Here is a 22,037-nt window from a genome sequence, read left to right on the forward strand (position 1 = left end):
CGCAGTGAACGCACCCATCCATAATATAAAACCACAGAAAATCTCTGTTAATAACTCTGTAGAAAAAGTATTTTAAAACATGCTCATTTAGATAGACGCTGCCAAACATTTAGCCCAAATGCTCCGGAGAGACCTGAAACATATACATTTTTCCTTATAGGCTATATGACACTTAATAGGTGATTCCCCTTTATTTACGGATGTTGCATATTACTCTGATCTTAAGTAAAGGAAAGTGTTAAGTATTTCAGCACATAAGAGCAAGTAATAACATATACCCTATATTTCGTTGAGCTCAGCAGCTTTTCACTAATAAAGCTCTTCATTTATTTAAAATTTATTTTTTTTTTATTTTTAACTGAGTAAATTCTCTAAAGGTAAGCGTGAGGCTACTGTTTCAGTTAAGCAAAAGCACACACACGGGTAAAAAAATGATCACTGTTTACCTTTGCATGATTTTTGGGATGATTCCATGCATCATGCATCATACACCAAGATTGATTCTTATTGGATTTTTACCAAAAAGTCCATTAATCTTGTTTTATTAGTCAACAAAAATGCCAGTATATTTTTTATTATAGTTGTCGTCATCATGACCTAATTTTTATTTGGTTTACGTCGGTAGAGACTTGTTTGTCACATAAATTATCACAAAAAAATTTCATCAATGAAATTAACACTGGTTGGATCACTGTGATCCAAATATCAAATTTTAGAATTACCAAATCCTGTTTATGGCGATGCAGTGGCGCAGTAGGTATTGCTGTCACCTAACAGCAAGAAGGTTGCTGGTTCTGTGTGGAGTTTGCATGTTCTCCATGCGTTTGCATGGTTTTCCTCCGGGTGCTCCGGTTTCCCAAACAAGTACAGAGACCTGCGGTACAGGTGAATTAGGTAGGCTGAACTGGCAGAACTGTATGTGTGTGAATGAGAGTGTAACGTTTGTATCCCAGTGATGGGTTGCAGCTGGGAGGGCATACGCTGCGTAAAACATGTGCTGGATAAATTGGCGGTTCATTCCGTTGTGGCAACCCCAGATTGATAAAGGGGCTAAGCCGAAAAGAAAATGAATGAAAATAATTAACAATAGATCAAGTTCACTAAGATAAATGCTTCTGTTCTCATAAAAAAAGTCCTTCAATTTAATTTAGCTGTGAAGCTACTATCAGATTTCACATACCTGTTGTTGTGCTTTCTGAAAGATGTCAGCATGAGGGTTTTGTACATCTTTCTCCTCGACCCGTACCCTGTCATCTATGTTAATAGGAGAAGTTGCATTGCTGGACAGGAAGGTGTTATAAATTGAGAGTGCTTCTCTCTTGAGCTAGGGCAAGAAAACAAATAACAGCTATATTACAAATATATATTCTGCCACATGTTAGATTATAAAAATAATGTTAAAATAATGATTAGATATTCAATACATAGATTTACCTGCTCTGTTTGATGGCCAGGTATTTTGCGAAATTTTTCACACGCCGACCAAAATAAGATGTTCTCAGCACTGACCTCAGATTTCAGAAATGCCTGTGTTGAAGAAAGACAACAATAATTCATTTGGTCTCTTTAACAGTACGAACATATTTCAGATCTGCACTGCATGTGTTGTGAGCAAGCACACATGATAATTACAATCACCTGTATAATTATTAAAAACAAGACCATTTAATTTATGGTTCTAGCTGGCATCTCTGTTAGCCACCAAATGAAGCATTCGAGAAGGTTGATCCATCTCACAACTCTCTCACTTAAACACCAAACATTTCCTTTCCTCGCAATCTCTTTTCCAGACCCCCTTCTGAAACGTTCTCCACACCTCCTCTTTACCCTATAATTACAGTGACTCATATCGTAGGCTGTTTTCCTCCTCACCTCCCTTTTTCAGATTTTACACATTTCACAATGAATTGGTGTTGAATTATTTGCTCTGCGTGGTCGCTAAACGGAACAAGGCAGCAGCTCTCTGTAGCATCTTGTGTATTGAGAAATGAATAAGTGTGAGTATGAATAAGTGAAAGTATATGATGTGTACATTGAAAAACTAGAAGGCTTGCTTTGAAGACTTTTCTGCTTTTCTAGGTGCTGAGTAAGACAATTGGCCTTTTGTATTCAGTAGACATGCTGGAATATTACCAAACATTTTATAAAATCAGCATGTTTTTATGGTTGTCATTTAATATAAAGTATTATCAAAAACTATTTTGGTGGTTAATTAATCACAGTAGGCCCAACTTAAGCCATTTGTAAATGGCAGTTGTTTCTCAATGCAACATAAGGGATTTTCACCATTTACAGGTGACTTTATAACCATATGATATATATATATATATATATATATATATATATATATATATATATATATATATATATATATATATATATATATATATATGATAGGATGTCTGATTTTCTATCACAATCTGTGTGAAAATTTAATTACCAATTAAATTATCTACAGTTTTTTGACAAATAAAGGTTGTGTGATGATTAAATTGCCATCCAAATCCACATCTCTGGGTTTCTAATGAAGATCATTGGAAACTCATTATTAGAAGCCTCCGGCGCGTAGTCTGCAGCTCTGCACAGGAAGCTTGGCCATGAAATGGTATGCACAACTGAGCAATTTAGATCAGAAAAGCGTCCATCCCATGTATTAAAAAAGACCCTTACATTACCGAAATGCTAGAAATGTAGTGTCCATCATATTTATTATTTATAGATGTCTAAAGCTGCCTTTTCGAATGTAATTGGCTGTTGTCATCATGACAATTGGGGCAGCACTGATGTTGATGTCACGCTCAAGGCCTGTTCACACCGGGGCACTTTTTTCATTGACATTTTAAGCCTCATGACTAAAGAAATTGTGCCAATGTGATTGTGCACACCAAGGCACAAAACTTGAAGTGTAGTGCCTCATTTAAAGAAAAACACATCATGCTAATTTTTTTGTTTTGAAGCACCGCATTAAAAACTGATCCACCAATGGCACTTTTTCTTACATTCCTAGAGCTGCTGAAGAAATAGTAAAACACAACTAGGTGGCACTCAAGCACAAACTGTCTATGAAGAAGAAGATGCCCGTATTTCATTGGTATCATAACGAAATTGGCTGCATGGTTAATGAGACGAATGCTGTGTCTCAACTCGCATACTATCCATCCTGAATAGTATTAGAAAATAGAATTATTATGTCCCAAACCATAGTATGTTGAAAAGAGTATGGCAAAGGTACCCAGATGGTTTACTATTTCCGATAATACCGCTAAAATTGCTCATAATATATAGCACATTGGACATGAACTTGATTAAAAATACAAATGCAGGTGAAAGGTGTAAACAATCTACATTCATAGCGGACACACAAAACCAACCGTCAAGTATAGAGAGGCTTCGGTAAAGTTGGTTGAATGACTGTTAATCAATATCTAGCTAACTTAAACATTTTAAATATATATTGCAACACCTGTGTGAGCTCATATCAAGATATGTTTGGACATTTACCTCTGAATGCATAATTACCCAAAGACTCTGCATGAAAGACTCACAAATGGCAGATTAACCTGCTGCTGCTTTTTCAATAAAGTAGGATATTAAATAGGAAAGAAATGTTGATGATGTGTCGAGATAACTGACAGGGGATGTAATATAAATATAGTAACATAGTGATCATTTAATGGGGAAGTAGTATGTCCCAAGGCTTGCATACTTTTCTTTTACACACTCAAATATATATACTTTTCCTTTATACAAAAGTGCATACTTTTAGGGCGTAGTATACGTATGTGAATTAGGACGCAGTTATCGTGTAACAAGTGAGTGTCAGAATCTTAAAGTTGTGCAGCAACACCCTGTGCACTGCAGTGTTTGTTTTTTATTAAGTTATTAATCTAACGCTAGGGAGTTATTTTGCACTTTCACACCACTCAACGACAGTGACAATTTTTCAATGCGAAAAAACACTGGCAATAAGCGTAACAAAACCTTGTCCCAATGTGTATGAATATTTAGAACTGAAGTGTCAAACTTAATTCCTAAGGGGCGCAGTTCTGCAAAATTTAGCTCCAACCCTACACTTACCTGTAGGTTTCAAACAAGGCGAAAGGACTCAGATAGTTTGATCAGGTGAGTTAAATTAGGGTTAGAATGAAACTACGGCACTCCAGGAGCTGAATTTGAGACCTGTGCTTTATACATTAGATAATAATAATAATTAATAATAATTACATATATATATATATATATATATATATATATATATATATATATATATATATATATATATATATATATATATGTATATATATATATATATACATTTTCTGGGCACTTAAAGCGCTTTACACACATAGGGTGAATCTCCTCATCCTGGTGGGCTGGTGTCCTGCATAGTTTAGCTCCAACTTTCTTCAACATACCTGCCTGGAAGTTTTTAGTATACCTATAAAGAGCTGGTTCAGCTGGTTCGGTTAAATTGGTGTTGGAATTAAAATATACAGGACGCCGTCCCTCCAGGACCAAGTTTTAGCACCCCTGCATTAGATCATGTTTAGAGCTAAATTCTGCTAAAAAAAGTGGATGTCATGGGCCATATTTAAAGATCAGACATATAAATATACTAGCATCTGAGTTCACATGTGAGTAATCACGTAAAGTACATAGTCCAAGTTTCATATGCAAGGCAAGGCAAAATTATTAATCTAAAAGAACTTTTTTATTTACAGAGTTTCTTTTACAGACGTCCCTCTGAGAAATAACTGCTGTCTGAAAGGGGCTTGAACAATGATAATTTTACATTCAGTTGCTTCACCTTTGTTTAATTTATATATTTTATATTTAAAAAGATTTACATTGATGCAAAAAATGTAGTCTGAAAAGTAATGTGTTCACTACCTTATTAGGTTCAACTGTTAAAACTTGACTACTAAATGTTTATTCGGGCATGTAGACTAGACATGGGAATGATCTGCTTAAGTTTAAGCTGAACATCAGAATGAGTGAAAAGATGATTTAAGTGACCTTAACAGGACATAATTGTTGATGCCTGACAAGCTGGTATGAGTTTTCTGAAATGGCTGATCTAGGATTTTCGCATTCTCTGATAAAGAGAAAATATCCAATAAGCATCAATTATGAGGGTAAAAATGCCAGGTTGATGCCAAATGTCAGAAGTGAATGACTAAACTGATTGATCTAATAGAAAAAAGACATACAACACACAAAACCTTGTGATAAGCTACAGCAGCAGAAGAAGAGTACATCCATGACCTACCCTGTCAGATAACAACAGAAAACTGAAGCTACAGTTCACACAGATTCAGAAGATTTGAAAAATTGGCTAATCTGTTAGGTTATACTTTTATTTCTACAAAGACATTTGCAGAAAGGGTCAGAATTTAGTGTAAACATCATGAAATCATTGATTCATCTAACCTTGTATCAAAGGATCAGACTGCAGATGCCACAATTCTGTTTTTCTTAGCATTCTTTTGACCCCTTTATTTTAAATATTTTCGACTAATAATTTAGGCAGTTCTTGAGGCAAAACAACATGTACCTACATTAATAAAGTCCATTCCTGGAACCTTCCTATACAACTCAAGTGCTACTGGAAGAACCATTAGTGAAGTAAATCAATATGCCTCATTCAAGTCCATTCATCAGTGAATTTGTTCAAGTATTAATGTGCTTTCTTAAGTTCATAAATATTCACTCTCACTGGAGTGGCTGTATGAATGCCGCTTTTTTTTACTCACTGTGAAGTAGCATACACCCACAGGGTCCTCTAGGAGCCTCTCAAAGCTGACAGCCCAGCTCGCCACCTGACCCACTCCTCGGCTCCCTTCACTAGGCACAGTGGGCAGACTGGAGTTACTGCTGGAGTGCTGTGTTGCTGCATGCTCATCTGACATCACGTTCAGCTCTAATAACCATGAAATACAGAGGATGTTTAAGAGCTCTGACAGGTCAACCTTAAGAGTTTCTATGTATTATGACTATAAGCAGACCCTCACTTTAGCTTAATATCTTACATGGAGGTGTGACTAACTTTCAGGTAATGTCAACAACTTTTTAAAATCGATCTTAAACAATTCATACCATTATGAGCGGACCATGCCATAGTATGAGATTGGATACATTTGTAGCAATAAAAGTGCACTTAAAGGGTTATGTCATCCAAAAATTTGAAAAATGTTATTAATTATTCCCCTGAATCTTAGTCCAAACCCTTCATTATTTTCTGAACACAAATGTAATTATTTTAGATGAAATCTGAGAGTGTCCTAATCCTCCATAGTAGGGCTGCACTATATATATATATATATATACAGTTGAAGTCAGAATTATTAGCCCCCCTGAATTATTAGCACCCCTGTTTATTTTTTTCCCAAATTTCTGTTTAATGGAGGGAAGGTTGTTTCAGCACATTTCTAAGCATAAAAGTTTTAAAAACTTATTTCTAATAACTGATTTATTTTATCTTTGTCATAATGACAGTAAATATTATTTTACTTGATATTTTTCAAGACACTTCTATACAGCTTAAAATGACATTTAAAGGCTTAACATGGTTAATTAGGTTAACTAGGCAGGTCAGGGTAATTAGGCAAAGTATTGTATAATGATGGTTTGCTCTGTAAATTATTTAAAAAAAAAATAGCTTAAAGGGGCTAATAATTTTGTCCCAAAAATGGCTTTTAAAAAATTAATAACTGCTTTTATTCTAGCCGAACTAAAACAAATAAGACTTTTTCCAGAAGAAAAAATATTATTAGACATACCGTGAAAATTTCATTGCTCTGTTAAAAATAATTTGGGAAATATTTAAAAAAGAAAATAAAAATCAAAAGGGGGCTAATAATTCTGACTTCAACTGTATATATATATATATGTATATATATATATATATATATATATATATATATATATATATATATATATATATATATATATATATATAGCGTTTCAGCATCCAAATCACAATGTGATCATTCGCAATAGTTCATTTTATTCATCCCTTAGGAAATGTGAGTGGAATTATAGCTGAACAAGAACCATATTGTTGAGTGATTGTGAAGCTAAACCTTAATAAAGTGAGAGTGCTTGTTTGCTTTGTTTTTAAGGCCTCTAAATAATTTGTGTACAAGAAATTATAACAATGAAAATTTGTTAAATTTAACTTTTATACAATGAAGACTATGCAGTTTTATTTGCTTGCATTTGATTATTCAACTTATACTCAAATAAAGTTAAATTCAACAAAGAATGCAACTAAATATTAGCAGATTATCTGGCCTACAAATTCATCCCAATCAAATAAAAACTTCTGGTCATCTGGTGAAATTATTATATTCATATCACAATGAATATCACAAAAAACCAAATATCGCAATATTGGATTTTTCCAATATTGTGCAAGCCTGCTCCATAGTCTGCAATAATCCTTAGATGTTTAACGTAGGGATGCACTGATACCATTTTTTTAGAACGGATCCAGATACCAAAATTCTGAGTGTCGAGTATTTAGCCCCTGATGTATTGTCAAAAGCCCCTGATTATTTGGAATATGTTGCACTTAAATAAAAATAAGTTGTATAACATTTATTTTGTTATCTAAGTACTTAAAATTAACACATTCATCACGCGCATTCCACTTAAAGCAGCGTTTGTGTCGGGCAATTAAATAGTCAGCTGGTCAGCAGTACCTGTTTCTACTGACAGGTGGGAGTGGCACTGTTGTCACAAGGTGTTAAAAAAATCCCGCCACGGTTCTGTCATCGTTCATTTTTTATTTTGAAGAGCTGAAGCTAATGAGGTAATAATACAACTGTTTCGCCAAACTAAATAGTTCTGACTACTGATGAAGCTTAATATTTGTCTTCCCATTAATTAATGTAAATACATGTGAGTTAATCAGAAAAACGTATTATACTAGCTTTCTAGATATGTTATAAATGTCTATGTTTATCTACATATAATATAGCCAGTCACATCTGTTTCTGCAATAGTTAAATCACAGTGAGTTCATGCATCTAGCATATTATTTTATAGCTATTTTGTCCTGAAATATGTCAGTTAGCATCGAATTATAAATCAACTTTCTTATGAAAATACATAAAGTGACTGGAAGAACACATATAAACAATTTATTGTCGCAGTAAATGATCAGTTAAAGCCTTTTTATTCAACTTTTTAAAGCACTTTTATTCAACTACGGCAATAGCTGGATGCCTTATTCATATTAGGGATTATCTGGAACGTTCTACTAGTTTTGTGAGGCATACTGTATATGGAATTTCTGCTCAAGAATGAATGAAACATGCATTACATGCAAGTGCTACAATACCCACATCTACCTATTAAGCCCTTTATCCCTTTAGACCCTAGCAATGCACATGTGCATCAACATGAATTTGACAACTTGAATCTGTGCTTCACATTAAACTATAGAATGGCTTCAGAAAATTTGGGATATAGTAGACCTACATGACAACTTTCTAGTGCCTTATAATAGGCTACCTTCATAGCTTGTGTTGGCTTATAAATTACACAGAATATAGCGCATGTGCAAGATCAGATTTAGATCGGTACCAGCAAGCCAATACTCGACCCAGCAAAAATAAGTAGTATCGAACCGATATCCAATTCAAGTATTCAAAGTCCATTCTAAGTCCAGAACAGGAACCAAAAACATTGTCAAAACATTCCATGGGATTTGTTTATTTGAGTTGTTTGATTGTAAGCTCCAAATACTCTTGCATTTATAGGCATCTCCAAAAACAACTGTAAAAACAACTTTGTTTGAAAATGTCTTTCATATCAGGCCAGGGGGCATGTTTACGATGGTTAAGGCAATGCTTGCATGTTTTGCAGCTGACTCAAATCGCATTATGTCATCTTAACACATAAGTAAACACATGGCCTGATGCACATGGCCTGATGCTATGAAGATATAGACTTTCAAAGGGGACATTCAAACAAAAATGTTAGGAAATATCAAGCAGACAGTCTACTAACACATTAACAAATGCTAGTTGACATGCAGTTGAAATGTTACTTGTACTTTCAACTCAATGTACAAAGTATTTATCAAACATTATTAAATGGCTCTCTGGAGTACTTGATTTTGATTAGTGAATAACAACATTCCAATGTATGTTATTCATAGATATCAACCACTGAAACTAATAGCACAGGCTCATCTGAGGACATTGAATCACCTTGACCATCAGTGAATACATTAATTTCCATATTTATATCCCACGTAGCAAAATGTATCAGGCCCACACAATCAGCTTTTGCTTGATCCACATGCCGAAGTGAATTATGAAACATGACTGGACCAAGATTGACTTCCAGATAAAGACCAAACATGGACAATCTAATAGAAAGTCTAAGCCAAGTTAATAAACTATAACTTAGCCTCAACTGGGGTTGAAAAACACTGCATTACAGGATGTAAACAGAAAGATGGAAATTACTTTCTGTATCAAAATACTTTACTCAAAAAATAATTCAAATGTATTTTAAATGTGGGTCAAGATAGGCCAAATGTATGTGGCCCACATACCAATTTTTAACATCTGGGCCAAATATCAGATTTGATATTTAGCCCATGTCTTGTGAGCCACCTTAAAAATGGTGCCACCATGTTTGTCCCACGTGTTGTATGCCAGTGCCGGATGAATGCGTGCTGAGCCAGCTTTATGCCAAATCTGGACCAGAAATCTTTGCTACCTGGGATGTTATCTTCCTTAGAACTTATTCAACTTGCATAAATAAGTAGGATAATGTAGGCTGTATTCAGCTTCAATCAGATTTTGTTTAATTAAAGGTTTAATAGAGTATAGAAGCTCAGATCAAGGTTTTGTGTCTGTATGTTTATTTGAATCCTTAGTTTCACCCCTGTTTTGTCTTGCTCAGGCAGTGGGAATGTGTGAAACATGCTAAAGAATAAGCTTGTCTGTCTGATATTTTGGACTGGAACGATTCACATTAATAATTTCAACCCAATAACTGTTAATGACGCTTTCTGCGTCTCTTCCTTTATTCTGACACATCAGTCGTCAGTGTGTTTTTGTGGCATTGATGTGCAGTAGAGGAATTTCCCTAACATGAGTTAGAGTCACACTGTGAATGACTAGAATCAGACATTTAATGGTTTTACTGGATCTATCAATGATTGTCTTCAGTTCCAGACAGTCACATGACTTTCAATACCTCAGTCTGTCTGTCTGCCTAAATGTTTTTTTCTCTCTTGATCTCACAATGACACTTAAACAGTCAGAGGAAACTAATGTGGTTACACCTGCCCCCCCAAAAACCGGATGTAAACAGGTCAATGTTAAAAGGATAAACCTAGATGTACGACATTAGTGATGTTTGATAGCCACGTGGATAAAAACACAATTCTCCCCTGATGCCTTTAAAGAAGCATAATAGAGGGAGGAACATGTCGTTCATCTAAACAATATCATTAATGCATAACTCACCTCCATCTGAGACAGTCAGTGTCTGTGGGAGAAATAAAAAGGATATTGATCAGAGTTACACTAATCAAAAATACATGTACTTGAAGCACAGAAATAAACATTGTTTGATTCAACACCAACAGACAATTGAGACAGACACAAGTGCCAGAGCGAAAGAGTGAAAACGTGACACAAAAATTAAAGTCAGAGATAAAACCGATGTTTTTTTCTCCTCAAATTGCATATTAACGAATATTATTGTGGTCTGATCTTCTTATTCCCCGGGGGTAATGTAGTAGAGCTTCAGTGATCTGAAGAAAGGAATCAAGCAGAAAAGCCTAAAATGTTTTATAAAACTACTCATACTATACTCAGTATTAACAATACTTGCTTTTAACCTTATAACTTGACCTGATAAAAACTTTTTTTGAGGAAAGAAAGTGTCAAACTCATTACCACCAGACATTTTTAGTGTAATATTCATCTTCGGTTGACATCACATAGACGTACATGTATATTTTCAGTCAGGGTTAAAGTACGTACCTTAAGTCCATTGGATGTTCCAGTGTTGCTGCCTTTCAGAGACATATCCTTGATGCCAAATGTACTTTAGGTTATTAATGAGTGCATGAGTGACTTGTTTCTGATCTGCATTTGAGATGTGCTCTGAACACAATATAACTTCCTGCTTGAACAGGAAGTCTTACCATGGTAACTTGCCGCAAGAGGAAGTGTGGGCATGTTTCAGACAGCTCATTTTTACAGTGAAACATGGCTGCAGTTCTTCCATCATTACATAATGAATTAAGTCATTTATGTTGAAAAACAATCATTGGAATCATGACATTTGGCATTTGCTGTGTTGTTGTTATTGTTGTAATTAGTGCTATCCTTTTTAGATGCTGAAAGAGCAGATGGTTATGAGATAAAATATTATCGCTCCAACAAATCTTGACCAAAGTACCACTGAACTTTTGGTGAATGTCAGTTAAGTTTCATTCAAATACCATCGCATCCAAAATTCCAAAAGGTTGACACAGTTTGTAAAATTTGTTATTTTTAATTCTATTAAACTTTAGTTCAATTGGCAATTGTACAAGTGTTTTCACAGTCAGACAATTTCGGATTTTTTACTTGCAAGACGCTGCAAAAAGGTTAAATTAAAATGAAAAAGTTCATAGAATATTTATATAAAACAGTTTTAAAACAATTAGCAGGTGAACTGGTAATATGTCAGGATTCATTTGGTAAAAAAAAAAAAAAAAAAATTAACATTTTTAAAGAATTTAAGGGCCCTATCATACACCAGCGCAATATATGTTTCACTGGCGTATTTCTATTTTCTGATCAACGCAACATAAATTTTTCAGTTTTCCGCCACATTGTTTAAATAGCAAATCCATTTGCGCCATTTGTGGACTCGTGGGTGTTTCGGTCTAGAAAAAGGTGTGTTAAGGCGCATTGTTGGCACGTAGCTGTTTTGAGGATCTAAAATTGACTTTGGAACCGACCAGCTGAAAGCAGGTCTAAAGTGGCAGAACGGGTTAGTTGTGTGCCTTGCTTAAACATGGCTTAAACACGCAGGATGTACAGCAATACACAAATATCTTTACAAATAAAAAAAAATAAAAAAACATTACAAAAATGATTACTTTCTACATAAATGCAAAAACCACTGCCTTAATGCCTATATCTCGGGGTGCTTTTTTTAGTATATTCATGACAATTTGCTTTGGTATAATGTTATTGTTAGTAGTAGTATTATTTATTATATGCATTTTTTTTAATTTGTTTTATTAAAAACAAGCTTAGATTTGTCCACCTGTCAGGTTTTGGACCATATGGGGCGTAGGACATGTGTTTGGATATAATAACACTGCATTATTATTGTTTATTTATTCCTTAACTGGAAATTAAAACTGAACTTAGAAATAGTTTAATAACAAATCTTTGTGCTTAACAAACAAAATTAATTATGTAGTCTAATTGATGTCTGTGCGTCCAACAAGTTTCCTTATTCAAGAAAGAAAGTGAAAGTGAACGTAAAGGCCGAATGAAGGAGGCTCATTCTCTCATCTCGCACTGCAGATGGTCTGTTTAACTGTTTCTCGCTATTGAACCGTTCTGACACTTAAAAGGAATGGAAGATGGATTGTTTTATTCTCAAAACACTCCCAGAACTCATTAAGAGAATAAGCTCAACCCTGTTAGACTATGTGCTGCAGCGCAAAGCGGATTTTTCCATCCTTAAAATAGCTAAAGTGGATTCAAACATGCCTTTAATGCATTTGCACCCTGCCCTTTGGACTTTGCGGCTAGATTGTTAAAATAGAGCCCAATGTCTTTACACAACTACTACATATCATATTGTAAAACAATTCAGTAAATCTATCTCAGTTCATGCAGAGCAAAACAGGAAACCTTAGTTTAATGTACTTAAGATTTATATAAATTACATAGAATTACATGAAAAATGTCATGCCATGGTGTTGAGTTAACTCACATGTACTCCAGGAGTACTTCAGAAAACAGTCTGCTGCTGCATCAAGAAATGCTACTTGAATCTTTGTAACTCCAGAAATAACAGCTATATGTCGTTTCTGAGCAATAGCCAGGGATGCTCCTATTAGTCAACTAACCATTCATTAATTGACTAAAATTTAATTAACGTTGGCCTTTTTTTTTTTTTAAATCTAAGATATGCTGAAGTGAATCACACTGCCACTGATGGACAGATAATGGTTTTAATGCCTGGTCTTTGTGCCAACAGTACATTGGGCAGACATGTAAATGCTTGCCTTTCATTCCTCAACCTCAAATAACAATTGCTATGGCTATTCAATATATTGTTAACATAGAACATGTGCACTATTCATATGTCTGTGTGGAGTGTGGACCTTTTAGAAGTGTTCACTGCATGGCAGATTAAATCACTTGGTCTCATAAATCTCTGTCATTTTTGGCCCTAAAGATATTAACAGGCTAATTAGTACATCTTGCAAATCTGTATGTTTATTTTATGTTTATCTCTATGGTAATATGCACACACTGACAAAACATTGCGCAAAAAAGAGGAACTCGACGAAAAAGAAGAGACAACTACAGAAATATATGGGCATGTGTATACATATCTGAATGTCTATTTTCAAATAAACCAATTGAAATGAAAAACAAATATTCTCTGATTATGTTAACTGTATGAAACCTGAGACACATCCTTTACTGCAGAGATGACAATCGAGTGTCTTCAGAGAGTTCATCCCTTAGTGCTAGGAAACACTGAGCTATTAGTCAGCCATTGAGCAGCATCAGACCACCGGTGAATGTCTGTCATTCTAGATTGTTTGGTGTGTTCAACATGCCGCCTCTCAACAGACTCATGACAGAAGGAGTTTGCCTTAAATAGCAAGTAGAGTACATGCTGGTCGTGGTGAATGAGAACGCTCTGATTGGCTGTTTATCTACAAATCCGAGCATGAGAACAAAAACGGAAGTGACGAAACCAAGCAAACATTACAAGTCCAAAAGGAACACATATAAACTGAATGTCATTTCATTACATTTTCCTAACTGTTTGCAAATGGTATAGATTATCAGACATATTTACATGAGCGAATTATCTCTTTGGTGAGTGAGAATTACTATGAAAACAGTACATAAACACTGCTTTTTACAGTATGTGTGCAGCACTATTTCTAGTTTTCCTGTGTTGAATGACCATACAGGCTACTGCCACCTGCAGGTATGAAGAGACACATCCTCTCACACAGGCAGAGAACATACATTGTTGTTTTAGTCTGCTGTTGTCTGTTTGGTGTGTTCACATACAGCTTTTTGGTCTAGACATTACCAGACACAGCCAATGTGAGGAGACAACACAGTCGGTTTTCATCACTGTTAGTCAGTGCTTAATTTGTAAATAAATATTCCCAAAACAAAACCAGGAAATAAAAGTTAACGTGACCGACGTCTACCACACATTTTGTTTTTTCATTTTTTCTATTTTCCATTAAATGGTAATAGTACAAAAAAGAGCATCAAATTTCTGAACAGTCTTTGATTATTTAGTGCCATATAACATTATGGGTCAGTCATGGATATTAAAAATATTAATTATATGAACAACCACAGTTCACCTCACTATTATGTGCAAAGTGAAAAAAAAAATTAATTAGTCTTCAAGAAGAGCCCACAGTTACCTCTTCTGTCATGTTTTCTGGCTTGAGATTGCTTTGCTTCTGTTTCCTGCTATCCTGATACATTCATGCAGTTTCATCTTCTCAAGACCTCTTTTGATCAGGCTCTTTATCTGATTTACTCGTGGTTTAACAAAATAAAATATGCTTGACTGCCTCTTTGCCATTTTTGAAAATATAAATATTATTTAGGAAGGCCACAATGCCATAACTTATTTTCGCTGCTCACTGTGTGCGAAAGAATAATCACCAACCAACAAATGTGATTAAACATAAGAAAGCTAAAAATATTGCACAGAATATTCACCAAACACAAGCTATTAAGTTTCCATTAAAGTATATACTGGTATGCAAAACAAGAATTTCTGACATTTTCCGGAACAGGATTTTGCAAAATCCGGCTCAAATTAAGCTCTGCTGTTATTTTTTGGTGCCAACTCAGGTTGTCCCAGGTTTACCTCCTTAAACAAAAACAAAAAAAATTTTGTAAAAAATAAGTTTTTCAATAATTTAATAAAATAACAATTCAGCCTTAATATGTTTTTTTTTTTTTTTTTTACTGAAGTTTTGCACTGTCACATTGGCTCCAAAACTATCATTATCCTGAATTCACAATTAAACATTCATTCATTCATTATCTTTTCAGCTTAGTCCGAGGCTCTATCCAGCAACCTTCTTGCTGTGAGGCAAGGGGCCCTATCATACACCCTGCGCAGTGTGGCGCAATAGTCTTTTGGTAGTTTCAGCTTGGCGCAAGAGTCGTTTTGAGGCGTTGCGCTACACTGTTTAAATAGCAAATGCTTTATTGCTCATTTGTGGGCCCATAGGCGTTCTGGTCTAAAAAGGAAGGCGTTCAGAGGCGGTCCGCTGGCGCGTTGCTTTTTTGAGAAACAATAATAGATTTTTCATTAGACCCAAAACTAACCCGGTCTAAACTCCGGCGCAGAGTTGTGCCTCGCTTACGCACTGCTTAATACGCACAAGAGAGCAATAAGCGAATATCTTTACATATGAAAAAATGTAAATATTAAGAATATATATAGGATATAATAAGAATAGATATAGAATATAAATATAAAGGATTAAAATATTACAAAACATATTATTTTCTAACCTACATAAATATGAAAAATCATTGCTTTTATGTCTTCTTCATCTCGGGAGGCTTTTCAGTTCATTCATAACAATTTGCTTTTGTATAATGTTATTATTATTTGCAGTATTACTTCTTATATCCATATTTATATTTGTTTTATTAAAAACAAGCTTAGATTTGCCCACCTGTCAGGTTTTAGACCATATGGGGCACAGCATGTGTTTTAGTATATAACTCAGGTTTCTGAGCACATTTTGTTATTATTTTTCATTTATTCGTTTGCTGGAAATTAGAACTGAATTAAGAAATAGTTTTGAAACGAATATTTGCGCTTAACAAACAAAAGTATTTATTTATAGACTAATTGATGTCTGTGCGTAAAGGTTTTCCTATCCAAGAGCGAATGTGAAAGTAGTTCCATTATCTCTCATTCTCACGCTGTAGATGCTCTGTTTAACAGTTTTCTGTTAAAAAACTGTTAACTGTTTGCTAGTGAAATGTTCATTTTTTTCCACTTAGACTTACTTTGCGTCCTGTAAATAGCGAATGTGCTCTTGGCGCGACACAGCTGACTCCTAAAGGGAATGGGAGATGAGACTCTAATTGGTTTGTTCTCAAAAACACCAATCTCTTTAAGAAAATAAACTCAACCCTTTTAGACCATGCGCCACGGCGCAAGACATATTTCCCATCCTTAAATTAGCAAAAACGCGTCCTGACACGTCGTGAAAGCGTTTGCGCCTTGCGTTTTGCGCATGGACCGTCAAAATAGAGCCCAACAGCACTACCTACTGCGGCACTGCATCACCCACAATTAAACATTTTAATGGAAAAAAAAAAGGTTCAAATGCATGCCTCTGTCCCAACCGTTTTGGAGTGTGTTGTAGCCATTAAAATCCTAATTTGTTTCTATTCCCTTAATACAATTTATTCAACCAATGAATACATTGAAAATCTTTTCTTGGTTCTCTTGTCAATTAAATAAAATACAAATAAAATTAACCCCTTAGCATTCATAAAAAACAAACTAAGCATTTAAGCCAGCATGTAATAGTCATTAATGAACTTTTAGCAAATAGCTAGCATGGAAGTAGTGCCATGTGCTTAGCAACTGTGGAGAAACCAGGAAATGATGTATCTTGTGAAATTAGTCAGAGGTTTTACCTTATTGAGGGTGTGTGGGTGATCATCTGACATAGTGTTGTGTCTCCCGATAGTTCGGCGTAGAGAGTTGCGTCGAGTGAGGTTTGAGAAGCCTCGAGTGATTTCATTGAAGCTCAAGATCCTCTGTTAGAAAATTCACACATATATATTAATTCATAAACTCTAACGTACAGTCACACACTAAACATTATATATTACATTTATTTTTAAGAATTAGTTTTAGCATTAGCATTAGTTTAATATAGCAATAGTTTATGTACCAAAAAACTTTGTCACACAAAAATACCATAAGAATTACTTTATGATTTAATACCCAGACAGCTCACATATATTGGGCTGATGTCTGCTGAAGCTCAAAACGTTTGCTCCTTTTATTCTAACATCTATATATGGTTGGTCAAACATGCACATGGTAATTGGGATGCATTCTATTGTCCCAGCTCATAAAATGTCGGCTCTGCATTGGTTCACAACTAGAGGCAGATGAAGCACTTCACTTTATCTCTCGTGCCCATGAACAAATTCGGCAAAATATTTGGTTTACAAGTAAGATTTCACTTGCAGACATTACACTGTTAGACCTTACCGGGCATTTTTACAGTAGAATACTGGCAACACTGTTGCCAGTTACTCACTGTAAAGGTTTGGTTACAGTAAGTAACTGGCAACAGTGTTGCTAGTCAATTACTGTAACTGAACCATCACAGTGAGTGGCTGGCAACAGTGTTGCCAGTTATTTACTGTAACTGAACCATTACAGTGAGTAGCTGGCAACAGTGTTGCCAGTTAATTACTGTAACCGAACCATTATAGTGAGTAGCTGGCAACAGTGTTGCCAGTTAATTACTGTAATAGAGCAGTAGTGGTAACTAACTGGAAACTGTGTACAGTTAATTACAGTACTGTAGTGTTACAACTCACAGCATTATACTGCATACACATTAATAGTATGTCATAGTCTTACTAAAATTAATTAGTATTCTTACCTGTTATTAAAAATAAAAGGCATAAAAATTTAGACAAATGTATTTTATTGTTTTGGCAGCAAACAAATATACAACAGAAAATGTATAACAAAATTAAGAAATCAGCAGATATAAATATCGTCTTACATATTACAGGTCTGCACAGTAAGGCTGCGGTCACACTAACGTTTGAGCATGCAAAATTCTGTCATACGGCACTGCGAAAAGAAGTGGGATTAAACAAAATAGTTAGAGATTGAAAAAGCAAGCGACTGGTCCATAGTTTAAATTTTTGTTCAGACAGGTCATGTTTTGATCTTTGATTGGTCTCAAGCAATCACATGATGTGATTTCGCAGGTCAGAGATTTCCAAGTTTGAACTTTCCAATGCTGCAAACAGTGAAATCTTTCGCATGAGCTATCATTCCAGGTCTGCAGCATTTACATGCGTATGAATGGAAGTCTAAAGAGAGAAAAGTGCAGTGTGACCGGGACTTTAAGCTGTAACTCTAATTGAACACACCTGATCAAACTAATTAAGGCATGTTAGAAATCTACTGGTAATGTTGATGCAGGGTGTGAACTAAACTCTGCTGCGCTGCAGTCCTCCAGGAACTTGGAGTTTGACCCCCATGGTATATAGCATATTTTTAAAGCAACTGCCAACATTTATCACAACCACATATCAAATAAAAAAATGCACGCATGCACACACACGCACACACACACACACACACACACACACACACACACAGAAAGTGCTGCAGTAAAATGTGTTTCTCTCTCCTAAATATGTATATATAGAAACATGTTTGTCAAACACAGGCACATACTGTCAATTCTCAATAAAATGTTTAAAATAATTTTAAAAAACAAAAACAAAGTCGGCAACACTGAAAATCCAAAGGATCCAATCTTTTATTGTTATAATTATTATCTACTTTAAAATCTCATGACCACAAACTTTTCTATTGTTTCTAATTTAAATTCATATGTGGAAACACAGCTCTGAAAAATACTTAGCAACAAACTCAAAACCAGGGACCTGACAGTGGAGCTTTTGTGTGTGGATAGTTATTTGTATCATATTAGTTGTGATTTCTTGTGATGATTTCTGTGCACATGTTACCTTACTGAGGTGATGGAATTTATTGGTTTTTATGTGCATAAACTTTTAGCATCTGTACATTATTGCAATATGCAATACCCAATAAATAAATATACTTAAACAAAAGCGAAGAGAGGCTAACTAGCTAACAATGTAGCTTTCAAGTACACAGTTCAAGATAATAACAATATAACTTAAAACACAGCCTTATTTTAGAAACCCTCAAAAACATTTGAACACATTTTACTTACTCATTGTAGATTCTTATTTAAAGCCTAAAACATATCAGACTCTACATCTGAATTGATAGACAGAGAATAGAGCGCACTCAGCAGTAAACAAATCAAACACCTGACTCCCTTAAAGGGCCAGCATTTTCTGAAAACTTTTTCTAATACCTTTGTGTTTAGAATAAGACAGCCTGTGGGAGTGTGGTGAGGCCTAAATCATTGTTTTCTGCCTTTAAAATGCACGCCTCTATAAACAGCAATATAAAGCATCAGAGTAAATGGGACAGTAATGGTTGAACAGTAATATGCCATTTATTGTCACAGTAATGTGTACATAAAGTAAATTACTGTAATTTATCCTTTGCATTACACAATTTTATACACACTCTACTCCTTTTACAGTAAAATACTGTTTCCTTTCATTACAGCAAAACACTGACTATTTTGCAGTTATTTACTGCATAATCTACAGGGTAACAGTGCAGTTAAGCTTTAGTCCTAATTAAGCACCTGATCAAACTAAATCTAAAGGTAGTGTGTTGAAGCAGGGCTGGAACTAAATTCTGCTAGGCTGCGGCCCTCTAGTAGTTTGACATCCCTGGTGCAAAGCATATTTTCAAAGCAACTGCCTACATTTATCACAATTATGCACAGATTGTTTAATAAAAACAATTAAAATATGCAAACTTCATCCATATAAAAAAAATGATAATAAATAATCTGATCCTCATGTCATTCCAAATCTGTAGTAATAATAAAAAACAAAAAAATTACATGATTTATACATTTATTTAGGAAAGCCTTTATACTATACTGTTAATGCCGCTTTTACTTACTTTAATTGAAGTTTTCCAAACAAATTCATTGAGTCTCTGCAAACATGTATGTATGTGCTGTTTAAGATATTTTTTTAATAACACATTTTTACTAGTCATTTAGCAAAATACTAATATTCAGTTGAAAGTGCAATTTAAAAGCTGAACTATAGGTTAAATTAGGCAAATTAGACTAACTATAGAAACGTAAACAAAGTTATAAGAATTATTATGACAATTTATTTTCTCTGTGTGAATATTTTTGCCTTTAAATGCATCTCATCCATATCTTATGCTTAGCTTTTAATGATCTCTGTGGCATTGGTTGACTCCTGATACTCAATGTTAAAACATAAAAGAAACCAAAGAAAACACATGGCTTCAGTGAAATTCAGCTTATCATCAATGCAATGTCCCACTCTCCCCTCAATACTGACCATTCACATATCAAAACTGAACAGTAAATATAAATAAATATGTAGATGTATATAATAAATATAAATAGCAACATAAAGCATTAAAGTAGATGGGGCAGTAATGGTTGATCAGTAATTTACCATTTATTATGACAGTAAATATCTATAATGGGTACATAGAGTAAATTACTGTGATTTATTCTTTGCACTACAGAATTTCATACAAATCTTGCTTCTTCTTTTACAGTAAAATACTGTTTCCTTTCATTACAGGTAAACACTGGCTATTTTACAGTTATTTACTGCATAATCTACAGTAAGGGTTAACATTAAACAAACACGCCATACAAATCTTGTCTGTTGCATTGGTCAGTACAGCTTTAAATAGCCTGTAAACACACCAAAACTGACCAAAATGCTTACAATCCCTGATTTTAATTCATTGTATAGTCATTCAAACACTGTTTTTAAGACATTAGCGCAATCTCTGAAATAATAATTTATTATAATATTAAATATTTATTCTTCTTTTCACTTTTCAAGAAACCTATTCAAGAAGTTCTGGCTTGTTTATAATGACTGTTATAATATACATGTATTATTTGTAATAAAATCGGTCACACTTTACAGTAAGGTTCATTAGTTAATGTTAATTAATGCATTTACTAACATGTACAATGAACATTACATCTACTACTGTATTTGTTCATGTTAGTTAGTGTTAGTTAATGAAAATACAGTAGTTCATTGTTAGTTCATGTTTACTCATGGTGCATTAACTAATGTTAACATGCATGGACTTGGATGTTAATATTGCATTAGTAAATGTTCAGTTAAGATTAAAAAATGATGTACATGTGTTGTTCATGATTAGTTCATGTTAGTAAATGCATTAACTAATGAACCTTGTTGTAAAATGTTACGATAAAATCTTTTAATATTATTTTAGATTATAGCAATGTTAGGTAACACTTTAAAGTAACTGTCCATTAGTTAATGTTGGTAAATGTAATTACTAACATGAACATATTGTGTATGTCCATACACCCAAAGCGTTTCACAATCATGAGGGGGGGTCTTTCCAAACTACCACCAGTGTGCAGCATCCACTTGGATGATGTGACAGCAGCCACAGGACAACGGCGCCAGTGTGCTCACGACACACCAGCTAATGGTGGATTGAAGAGACTGTGACAGAGCCAATTCGGTGGATTGGGATAATTTGGGCGGCCATGATCATAAGAGCCGATTGAGGGACTTTGGCCAGGTTACACCCCTACTCTTTACGAGAAGTGCCATTGGATTTTTAATGAATGGATATTCATCCACGTCTCATCCGAAAGACACCGCCCACTGACAGTAGTGTCCCCTTCGCTTTAACTGGGGAATTAGGATTCACACAGACCACAGGTTGAGCACCCCCTCTAACACCACTTCCAACAGCAACCTAGTTTTCCTGTGTGGTCTTCCATCCAGGTACTGACAGCCCTGCTTAGCTTCAGTGAGTAACCGGTCTCGGGCTGCAGGGTGATATGGCTGTGACGTTAGTTAAATAACATTAGTTTATGTTAGTTCATG

The 22,037-nt window shown here is 34.7% G+C and overlaps 1 protein-coding gene across 28 annotated transcripts in view; it reads right to left on the bottom strand.

Moving 5' to 3' along the window:
- rgs14b (regulator of G protein signaling 14b) overlaps positions 1–22,037 on the bottom strand; it is a 63,272-nt gene that overhangs the window by 16,254 nt on the left and 24,981 nt on the right. For 23 of the 28 annotated variants that reach the window (XM_073936095.1, XM_073936084.1, XM_073936086.1 and 20 more), the window contains 5 exons: positions 16,926–17,048; positions 10,491–10,512; positions 5,754–5,920; positions 1,435–1,527; positions 1,181–1,324 (listed from right to left, as the gene is read on the bottom strand). In XM_073936095.1, coding sequence (XP_073792196.1) covers positions 1,181–1,324; positions 1,435–1,527; positions 5,754–5,920; positions 10,491–10,512; positions 16,926–17,048 — 549 coding nt within the window. Of the gene's footprint in view, positions 1–1,180; positions 1,325–1,434; positions 1,528–5,753; positions 5,921–10,490; positions 10,513–11,012; positions 11,149–16,925; positions 17,049–18,037; positions 18,262–19,249; positions 19,361–22,037 lie in introns of those variants that run through there. The other 5 variants (XR_012397278.1, XM_021473436.3, XM_073936099.1 and 2 more) reach the window with 4 other exon arrangements.

This window comes from Danio rerio, chromosome 21 (assembly GCF_049306965.1).
Source record: "Danio rerio strain Tuebingen ecotype United States chromosome 21, GRCz12tu, whole genome shotgun sequence".
Lineage (NCBI taxonomy): Eukaryota > Metazoa > Chordata > Actinopteri > Cypriniformes > Danionidae > Danio > Danio rerio.